General features: G+C 37.5%; 1 protein-coding gene across 1 annotated transcript in view; it reads left to right on the top strand.

The window, feature by feature from the left end:
- The window catches only part of LOC138316811 (uncharacterized), a 32,204-nt gene extending 26,542 nt beyond the window's left edge, over positions 1–5,662 (top strand). Inside the window, exon 3 of the mRNA XM_069258468.1 lies at positions 2,472–5,662. Within this exon, the coding sequence (XP_069114569.1) occupies positions 2,472–2,702 (231 nt within the window). The 3' untranslated portion in view covers positions 2,703–5,662. The remainder of the gene's footprint in view (positions 1–2,471) is intronic.
- The last annotated feature ends 6,347 nt before the right edge of the window (positions 5,663–12,009 follow it).

Genomic DNA, 12,009 nt, shown 5'->3' on the forward strand with positions numbered 1-12,009 from the left:
CCTAGCCAGAACATATCCCTACAGTTGTATGTGGACACTGTAACTCTCTGTACCTAGCCAGAACATATTCCTACAGTTGTATGTGGACACTGTAACTCTCTGTACCTAGCCAGAACATATTCCTACAGTTGTATGTGGGCACTGTAACTCTCTGTACCTAGCCAGAACATATTCCTACAGTTGTATGTGGACACTGTAACTCTCTGTACCTAGCCAGAACATATTCCTACAGTTGTATGTGGCACTGTACTACTCTCTGTACCTAGCCAAAACATATTCCTACAGTTGTATGTGGCACTGTAACTCTCTGTACCTAGCCAGAACATATTCCTACAGTTGTATGTGGGCACTGTTACTCTCTGTACCTAGCCAGAACATATTCCTACAGTTGTATGTGGACACTGTAACTCTCTGTACCTAGCCAGAACATATTCCTACAGTTGTATGTGGACACTGTAACTCTCTGTACCTAGCCAGAACATATTCCTACAGTTGTATGTGGACACTGTAACTCTCTGTACCTAGCCAGAACATATCCCTACAGTTGTATGTGGACACTGTAACTCTGTACCTAGCCAGAACATATTCCTACAGTTGTATGTGGACACTGTAACTCTCTGTACCTAGCCAGAACATATTCCTACAGTTGTATGTGGGCACTGTAACTCTCTGTACCTAGCCAGAACATATCCCTACAGTTGTATGTGGACACTGTAACTCTGTACCTAGCCAGAACATATTCCTACAGTTGTATGTGGGCACTGTAACTCTCTGTACCTAGCCAGAACATATTCCTACAGTTGTATGTGGGCACTGTAACTCTCTGTACCTAGCCAGAACATATTCCTACAGTTGTATGTGGGCACTGTAACTCTCTGTACCTAGCCAGAACATATTCCTACAGTTGTATGTGGGCACTGTAACTCTCTGTACCTAGCCAGAACATATTCCTACAGTTGTATGTGGACACTGTAACTCTCTGTACCTAGCCAGAACATATTCCTACAGTTGTATGTGGGACACTGTAACTCTCTGTACCTAGCCAGAACATATTCCTACAGTTGTATGTGGACACTGTAACTCTCTGTACCTAGCCAGAACATATTCCTACAGTTGTATGTGGACACTGTAACTGTAACTCTGTACCTAGCCAGAACATATTCCTACAGTTGTATGTGGACACTGTAACTCTCTGTACCTAGCCAGAACATATTCCTACAGTTGTATGTGGGCACTGTTACTCTCTGTACCTAGCCAGAACATATTCCTACAGTTGTATGTGGGCACTGTAACTCTCTGTACCTAGCCAGAACATATTCCTACAGTTGTATGTGGACACTGTAACTCTGTACCTAGCCAGAACATATTCCTACAGTTGTATGTGGGCACTGTAACTCTCTGTACCTAGCCAGAACATATTCCTACAGTTGTATGTGGGCACTGTAACTCTCTGTACCTAGCCAGAACATATTCCTACAGTTGTATGTGGGCACTGTAACTCCCTGTACCTAGCCAGAACATATTCCTACAGTTGTATGTGGACACTGTAACTCTCTGTACCTAGCCAGAACATATTCCTACAGTTGTATGTGGGCACTGTAACTCTGTACCTAGCCAGAACATATTCCTACAGTTGTATGTGGACACTGTAACTCTCTGTACCTAGCCAGAACATATTCCTACAGTTGTATGTGGACACTGTAACTCTCTGTACCTAGCCAGAACATATTCCTACAGTTGTATGTGGGCACTGTAACTCTCTGTACCTAGCCAGAACATATCCCTACAGTTGTATGTGGACACTGTAACTCTGTACCTAGCCAGAACATATTCCTACAGTTGTATGTGGACACTGACACTAGCCAGAACATATTCCTACAGTTGTATGTGGACACTGTAACTCTCTGTACCTAGCCAGAACATACCTGGAATATTTCATAGTAAAACTGAAAAAAACTGACCAATTACAGGCCTGCAGAGATTTATTTCCTTTGAAGATTACAGAGAGAATGACACCCAACTTCAAAGCAACACAGTCAACTTCAGTGTACCGTTATACAATTCCTTTGATGTACATATTACCTGTGTCTTCTGTTGGCTAGGGGTGGATATAGCAACAATGATAGTAACCCCTTGACTATCGAGGATCCCCTTGCCATCACATTTAAACTAGAATGATAATTGCAATGAACATTTTAGATGTATAAAGAGCTTCAATTACTATTTTAAAGTAAGTTTTTACTTATAAACTGTTTATATTGTATTCTGGTTTATACAACTTGGGTAACAATGCACCTGTTGTATGCTGAACCAGTAGCCAAACCATCTTTTTGGTCCTTCTATGTTTTTATGATAGCATGACCACCGCTAGTATTAACCTCTGCTTTTGCAGTGAGCAAAGGCCAGCTAATATCCTAAGGTGGCAGCTAGTGTCAGAATATAAATGGAGGAAAATAAAACTTTGTCTGTAATGTTGTACTGATGTCAACTTCATTTCCTTAAATAACAACTTGTTGTTTCCTTTTGAACAGAAACGTTCACAGACCAAAGATAACCGTGCTGTATCATTCACCCGGCCAAAGATTTATCAAACAGAGGAATATTTCCCAAAGAAATCACCACAAACGGATGGACAAAGGGAGACCACTGATGATGCAAAACCTGACAAAAGTGTAAACCCAGAGATGTCAGCAGTGTCTTGATGATTAATGTACATTAGTACATGTATTTGGTTGTTTGAGTGAGAGAGAGTGCCAGGTATACATTTGTACTATAATCATTCCCACAGAAAAGTGACATAAAATTAATCATGTATTTATTTAAAAATTCAGCTGGACCAATAGACCAAGTGTATACTGTCATTTGTTCTTGAATTCTTGTGTTTCATTGTCTTTCATTAGGTGTGTATCTTTGTAAAATTAAAATAGTTGTTGTGAACTTAGTTTACTCAAACTGTTAAAAATTGTAATATATTATCTGTATTTGTCATTGAATCACAGCATTCTGTTTGGTAAAGATAAACCAAACTACCTATATCCCAAGAAAATAATGTTGTATCTATAGCCATTTGGTTTTATCATGTCAATGCATTATACAGAGTAATCATTTGTTGTGAAAATATTTTCAACTGTAAATAACTATTTTTAGCTCACCTGGCCCGAAGGGAAAAAGAATCTTACATGGGCCAGTCAGGATATCTCAACGGTGTGTTCCCGCTACGCCTACATTCTATAACAATAGGTAAAAAGATCAAAGAAAGTGTAATTATAGTCTGTTTCATACAAGTTTCTGATACATGTACTTCGTCTACTTACCTGGAGTTTACCTATGCGTGCATGTAGAATAATAGTAGTCAGTAGTTTACTAGAAATTATAGTAATAATTATAGTAGTTTACTAAATAATTCATCAATATTACATGTACATTATAGAATCGTCCTCGTGATGAAATATCATATTATAAAACATTTATTATGATTAATACATTAATGAAAAAAACATGTTGAAAATTTCCTGCAAAAGTGTGTTGTAAAATGCACATTCTTACGGCATCACAATCTTCTTCGTGAAAATATGTGATTTGTTACATCATATTCTCAAGAATTAAACCTGCAGTATGTACACCATTGAATGAAATATCACCTATAACACTCTCTAAGTCACATCATATACCATACCAGTTTGTATATGATGATTTGGAAAGAAGTTAAACTTACAACAAGAGATCCCAGAGGGATCTTGGCGCCCACCAATGAATGATCTATGTCTGACAATGGAAAGAGGGATCTTTTCCCTGCTTTTCAAACTTTTTCAAACACGACTACACATAAAATTTGAGACAGATCGCTGCAGCACTTTCTAAGAAATCGTGGAAACAAACTTCAACAATGAAATCCAAGATGGCGGCCGTGTAGCCATCTTGTTGACCTATCAGTTACAAAATGCAATATGCACAACTAAGGCCCTAAGGGAACCTACATATAAAATTTGAGAGACATCCTTTCAGTACTTTTTTTAAAAATAGCAATAACAAACTTTAACTATCAAAATCCAAGATGGCTGCCAGACGGCCATCTTGTTGACTGATTGGTCCCAAAACGCAATATGCATATCTAGGGCCCTAGGGGAACCTATGTATGGAATTTGCTTGAATTCCCTTCAATACTTTCTGAGAAATAGCGGTAACAAACTTCCACTACCAAAATTCAAGATGGCCGTCTGTCTTGTTGACAATTCAGTATCAAAACACAATATGCACAACTAGGGTCCTAGGGGAACCTACATATGAAATTTGAGAAAGATCCCTTTTGTACTTTCTCAGAAATTGTGGTAACAAACTTTAACTATCAAAATCCAAGATGGTCGCCTGGCAGCCATCTTGTTGACCGATCGGTCCCAAAATGCAATATGCACAACTAGGGCCCTAGGGGAACCTACATATGAAATTTGAGAAAGATCCCTTCAGTACTTTCTGAGAAATAGCGGTAACAAACTTTAATTATCAAAATCCAAGATGGCCGCGTGTCCGCCATCTTGTTGACCGATCGGTCCCAAAATGCAATATGCACAACTAGGGTCCTAGGGGAACCTGCATATGAAATTTGAAAAAGATCCCTTTAGTACTTTCTGAGAAATAGCGGTAACAAACTTTAACTATCAAAATCCAAGATGGCCGCCTGTCGGCCATCTTGTTAACCGATCGGTCCCAAATTGCAATATGCACAACTAGGGTCCTAGGGGAACCTACATATGAAATTTGAGAAAGATCCCTTCAGTACTTTCTGAGAAATAGCGGTAACAAACTTTAATTATCAAAATCCAAGATGGCCGCGTGTCCGCCATCTTGTTGACCGATCGGTCCCAAAATGCAATATGCACAACTAGGGTCCTAGGGGAACCTGCATATGAAATTTGAGAAAGATCCCTTTAGTACTTTCTGAGAAATAGCGGTAACAAACTTTAACTATCAAAATCCAAGATGGCCGCCTGTCGGCCATCTTGTTAACCGATCGGTCCCAAATTGCAATATGCACAACTAGGGTCCTAGGGGAACCTACATATGAAATTTGAGAAAGATCCCTTCAGTACTTTCTGAGAAATAGCGGTAACAAACTTTAACTATCAAAATCCAAGATGGCCGCCTGTCGGCCATCTTGATGACCGATCGGTCCCAAAATGCAATATGCACAACTAGGGTCCTAGGAGAACCTGCATATGAAATTTAAGAAAGATCCCTTCAGTACTTTTTGAGAAATAGCGGTAACAAACTTTAACTATCAAAATCCAAGATGGCCGCCTGTCGACCATCTTGTTCGCCGATCGGTCCCAAAATGCAATATGCACAACTAGGGTCCTAGGGGAACCTACATATGAAATTTGAGAAAGATCCCTTCAGTACTTTCTGAGAAATAGCGGTAACAAACTTTAACTATCAAAATCCAAGATGGCCGCCTGTCGGCCATCTTGTTGACCGATCGGTCCCAAAATGCAATATGCACAACTAGGGCCATAGGGGAACCTACATATGAAATTTGAAAAAGATCCCTTTAGTACTTTCTGAGAAATAGCGGTAACAAGAATTGTTAACGGACGGACGGACGGACGGAAGGACGGACGGACGACGGACCACGGACGAAAGGCGATTTAAAATATGCATGTGAAGTAGGAAATATCATGTAAGTTGTATGCGTTCGATTTCAAGGTTTGTCATACCTATTTTTGCTGATTACATGATAGATGGTATTTTGCTAATTCCCTTATATTAGTCGCTGCCATAGGTTTCACATAATTTTTATTTTCTTATCTTTTTTTTTAATCTTTTTTTTTTTTTACAAAATTAATGTTAGTTCTCCTTGTGAATGTATTTGCCGTCTATTTGCATTCAGAAAGTAGAATATTTCATAAAAAAATCCGTATATTTTGTCGATGCGGTGTTGTATAAAGTCTTTGAACTTGAATTAAGGCCGACGTACACATGTCATGTTTTTTGACCCCTTTTGTCTTAACAGAAGACGTCATATTATCAGATTCCCTTAATTAAGGTTGAAATTCAGACAGCTCGAGTACAAATTCTCTTGATGAAATTAGTTATACTGGTTGTATAGCATTGCGGCCTGACCTAGTTTTTATGGGGATCCATGCATACTAAATGCATGCATTTACTATAATTCTGTTTCTTCAATAAACAGAAAACTGTGAGGAAATTTTGTCATTACTATTGTAATATGCTAAATTATCTGAAAGCATAGAGCGCCATCATTAAACAAAAATCATTCATATACTATCTTATCAAATGATGTTAACTTAAGTGCCGTGTATTTTTCAGTTATATATTACATGATATGTACATGTGCATGTATTTAATTTAGTTGTGTTTTGATTTAACTCAATAATTTATATTTGTTATAAGCTTGCAAGATAATTTCACTGCTCTCCTGATATTACTTCGGTTTGTCTTGATTAAATTTGTATCCAACTCAAGCTCATAATCCAGGTAAAATTACTTAGTATGAAATATGTTGGTCTCGAAAATTGATTGAAATTGAAGTAACGCATGTAGGAGCGGGAATCCGTACACGTTTATATTCGATTGATTTGTTACTAACTCTCTGCATTTGAATTAATCGTTTATTGACTGACCGTTATAACTACCCACTGTTCTTATGATATCTGTGGGCTTTAGTTGGGACATGGGGAACACTCTGTTTCAATCTTTTATTTGACCATTCAAAAGCACAAATAATCTAATTTTTATGCTCACCTTGCCCCGTCAAAGGATCGGCGTGAGTGAGCTTATGGAGAATACCGCATAGGACGTACCCGCGCCTGTCCGTCCGTCTCCGGCTTACGTCAGTTCGAGCGTCCGTCAGACAATCTGACTTCTTCTCCTATTGATCTTAACCGCTGGTCAAGATTTCAATAAAAATGTGACTGGTAGGGCTATCTTCATGGGCTTATCTACACTGAAAATTGTTACCAAATAAATGGGGGCTGAAACCCCCCCTGGTGGTCGGAGGCGCTTGAGAGCGGCGAGAAGGCCAAAAATGGCGAGTCAAATTGGCTCATTTTTCCTATCATAATACTTGACTTATGCTCCTTGAAAAACCGAGCAAAGGATTGCACCCATAATGCAATGGTAGCATCATTTTAGGGTGGGGATTCAAAATTGTACAAATGATGGGGCTGACCCCCCGGGGGCCTGAGGGGCGGGGTCAAATGGGGTCAATTTGGCTATTTCCATATAAACGACTTCTTCTCTGAAACTAAGCATGAGATAGCACTCATAATGCAAGTGTAGTATTGTTATAGGGTGGGGATTCAAAATTGTACAAATGATGGGGCTGACTCCCGGGGGGGGGGGCTGAGGGGCGGGGTCAAAAGGGGTCAATTTGGTTATTTCCATATAAATGACTTCTTCTCTGCAACTAAGCATGGTATAGCACCCATTATGCAATGGTAGCATCCTTATAGTGTGGGGATTCAAAATTGTGCAAATGATAGGGCTGACCCCCGGGGGGCCTGAGGGGCGGGGTCAAAAGGGGTCAATTTGGCTATTTACATATAAACGACTTCTTCTCTGCAACTAAGCATGGTATAGCACCCTTAATGCAATGGTAGCATCCTTGTAGGCTGGGGATTCCAAATTGAGCAAATGATAGGGCTGACCCCCGGGGGCCTGAGGGGCGGGGTCAAAAGTGGTCAATTTCCATATAAATGACTTTTTCTCTGCAACTTAACATGGGATTGCGCTCATAATTCAATGGTTACATCCTTATAGGGTTTGGATTCAAAATTTTGCAAATGATGGGGCTGACCCCCCTGGGAGCCTGAAGGGTGGGGTCAAAAGGGGGTCAATTTAGCTATTTCCATATAAACGACTTCTTCTCTGCAACTAAGAATGGAAGAGCACTTATAATGCAATGGTAGCATCCTTATAGGGTTGGGATTTGAAATTGTACAAATGATAGGGCTGACCCCCGGGGCCTTAAACGGCAATAGATGTGAGGTCAAAAAGGCCAATTAGGCTACTATTTTCATATAAATTACTTTGTCTCTGAACCTATGTATTGGATAGCATATTTGTATGGTATCAATAGCATCATTGTATGGTTGTGATTCAAAATTAAACTTTGGGAGTCAATTTTGCTTATTTTTCTAATTGTCAGATTCTTGTGATAATTACTAACAAAAAACCAGGTGAGCGATACAGGCCCTCTGGGCCTCTTGTTTTTCTCTAAAAATATTGTAAAGAATGAATGTTATACGTACTAACATTACAATGTTTGTCTCTAAGGTCGTATGTTATTAAGTTTTATTAGATTCCATAATATAAGAAATTCATTCGAAATTGATAGAGAAATATTGTCATAAAAAATATATATAATGCTGTTATGTGTGGCCAAAAATATCGGTGATAAATATCTTATTTTCATTTGTTATTTTTTGTTCGTCTTTGCAAAAAATATATATATACTTATACCTCTAGATACAATTACCAAAATCCATCTGACGACCTTTTGCCCATAATGCAAAACATAGTATATATGTCCAGGTAAAAAATCCAGGTAGATCACACACAGGTAAAGTTACTTTTATGATACAGACTATAATTGTTATAACGACATACTTGCTGGTAGATGTTTTTAAAATGAAGGCGTTCAGGGATACAGCCATCTCAACCCTGTACACCTGACAAGCCCATGCAACATTGTATTAATCTCAAAGATTTTGGCTAATCGACCTGATTGGCCCATGTAAGATTCTTTTTCTTCCATACCGAAAAATGGTGAAAATTCAATCGACACGAACGTCGCTGTGCGTAAAAATGGTTGACGCATGTATTGATGACGTCACTGTCTAGCGCATGTGAGCTGTCTTTTCCTACCCTGGTAAAAGACAGAGTTATCTTTTCCCTAGCAACCGCGGGATAACCCTGTCAAGTATGGGAGAAATCCTTGTCCTCTTGACAGACCCATTTTAGATTCTATTAATCCTGTTTTTCTTTTTGTCAAATGGACTTTAACATTAAATTTGTATATGCAAAGTAGATAGGCATATCAGATAGTGGCAACTACATAATCTTTGTGTAAATGAGGATGTGTCTGTTTCATGTGTGCTAAAATTTTACATATACAGTTTAAGTATATTTTTCTTAACATTTTCATACTTGTCATGGATAAACTAATTAATTAGTTGTACTTCACTCAATTGGAAAAGATGTGGTTGACAGCCAGAATATTAACTTTCAATATTAAATAGATTTTGTAAATGCACGGCTATTGGAATGTGAGTGGGAAAAGAGATGTGGAAAATAGTTTAAAGATACATAGTCAGTCATATTTTTGTGTTATTTATAAATTCAAGATCCTGTGCAATATGAATGTTAATAAATGTAACTTTAATAGAATTAATAGAATTATTTTACCTTTCTTTTGTCTTTACTTTTCTGTGTGAATATGTGAAATGAAAGTTGCAGTACAGCTAACCGTTTGCTTTGGGAAAGACGTAATAACTTCATGATGCTCCACTGCTGACAAATTGTATTTTTTCTCTATCAAAAACAGGCACAGACAAAGTAGTATTTTCAGGTCATCGTACTCTGTGTACCATGCGCTGTCCGCTGTGCGTAAACTTTTCAATCAAACGACTTCTCAATAACCGAAAGGCCCAAGGTACTGATAATTGGCCTGTAGCATGCTTGGATGAAGGGCCAAGAAGTTTGTTCAAATGAATGACCTTGACCTTCATTCAAGGTCACAGGGGTCAAATAGGCTAAAATCTTTATAGGACTTCTTGTGAATAACTAAGAGACCTAATATTGGGCCAATGACATGCTGAAATGAAAGGCTACCAAGTTTGTTCAAATGAATGACCTTGACCTTCATTCAAGGTCACAGAAGTCAAATAGGCTAAAATCTTTAAACGACTATGTTGTATTGTGCCAATAGTCAGATGACTGTTAAGGCCCACGGGCTTGTTTTGGGAAAAAAAACATGGACATATGGAGATCAATCTGAGACCAACATTCGGTGATAAGATCCCTCCCCTTCAAATTCCCAGGGTAGGGCGCTTATTGCTAGTAGAACATTATAAGAATGCTGCATGGGTCATATCTACTATGGTTTGTTGAATTTTGTAGACAATATGCAAAAAATAGTCTGATGATGAACATTAGCAAATATGGTTAAATTATAAACGCACAGAAAGTGTCATTACCGAGTAGTCCAATAATGAAGTTTTCTGCACAGCACGACTGGTAGAATTCATGTTTGTTTACAACATTTTGTCCATGCTGATCTAAACACTACTTACCACTCAAAATGTGATTACTGGGCTTAGGCAGTCATGTCTCCTGCATTAAAATTAGGTCACTGTGACCTAGCTACACATTGATCCCAACAATAACAAAAAGCCTGTTTGGGCTCATTCTTCCAACTTTTCTAGTCACTGGAAATTGACATTTTGAGATGGTACATATATTATGTACCAAAAATAGGTCACTTTTACCTAAATTTGACCTACATTGAAGTCGATACTTGTCTTAGAAACTGATTATCTACAATACGTTTGATAGGACTTGTGATGATGTGTTGTAGCAGTAAGTAAGGATAAACTCTGATTAATGCTGGGATTCTTTAAGGAGTTGATCTCATTACTGACTGTTTAACCCCAGCAATTCACACAGATAAAACACCAGATTAAAAGTTCAAGAGAAATAAATCATTTTATTTTTTTTCTTAAAGGCAGTTGTTACTTCCAGTTTTGTAAAACATACAAATGATTTGAAAGACATAGTAGTAAATACAAAAAAAAAATATTGTGCGATCAAGACAAGAACCATACAGAAAACATATTGACTCGGGTATTAGGTTTGTATGGGAAGCAGTTCTGAAACCTTGGCATACGAACTAATGTACTAATCTAATAGGACCCATTACCACATCTAATTCAGTAAGCAAGTTGTCTTGGGGGAAATGTTTATTTATTGCAGTTTAAAGCAAAAGTTCCGTCAATTATGATTTTTGCCGATATGATTACTAGCTAGTAACCTAATGTTAATCCATGCAGTGGACTTCTACAAGTTAAACTAAATATTAACTTGTCCTTTGTATGGATGACCTTAACCAACTAAAACCAGTATTATTATGATGGTTAATATGTTGTGTTAAAATATTGAACATCTATGTATATTTCTACCTGTGTCATTGGCCAATCATTTCCCACAAGCCTCACCCATCAAGGATCTGATGGTTTGTTTAAAAGTCTTGTACAATGGTTGACCATCTAAGTGCCATACAAAAAAATTTAGACTAATTGTACTGTCAACTGTAGACTAACAAAACTATTACATAGAAACACAACAGGTTTTATCTCAAGAAATAGCCAACTATTTCAACATTATAAGTTGGACTTAAAGAATCACAACCTCAACCCAACACAAGGTATTGCAATACTCCCTTTTCTTTGTCCTGATTGACCTAAAATTTTGACTTCAATGGCCATAAAAAACAAAGCAAAATAGAATAATTTTGTTGCTTTTTTACCAATCAGTTAGTTTGTACATTTGTTTTGTAATAATTCAGAATATTTCTAGCAATTTATAAGACATCAATATCAACACAAAAGGTACAATAATAAATTTTATACCAATTTTGACATCAAATATAATATCCTTCCTTGTACAGACCTATAAGACTGTGTACAGTGCACCAATAAGAGAAAATGGCCCTATTTGATAAACAATAAGACATATGCAATACAAGCATAAATCTATAGAGATAAATAACTATAAATAGAAAACATATTCTTATTTATCATCTACACCTTCTGAGGCAACCAAATAATTTTAAAGCTATTTTAATTACTTCCTTCATATGTCATTTAGTGACAAAACTTACTTCCTGAGAAAAAATTTTAGATGAATTAACAACATTTCAGTAAGATTTGCTTCAAATAAATTCAATATTTGGTAAAACAATACCAAATCAACAGGATCAGTAGTGAAAATGTT

Source organism: Argopecten irradians, chromosome 2 (assembly GCF_041381155.1).
Source record: "Argopecten irradians isolate NY chromosome 2, Ai_NY, whole genome shotgun sequence".
NCBI classification, from domain to species: Eukaryota; Metazoa; Mollusca; class Bivalvia; order Pectinida; family Pectinidae; genus Argopecten; species Argopecten irradians.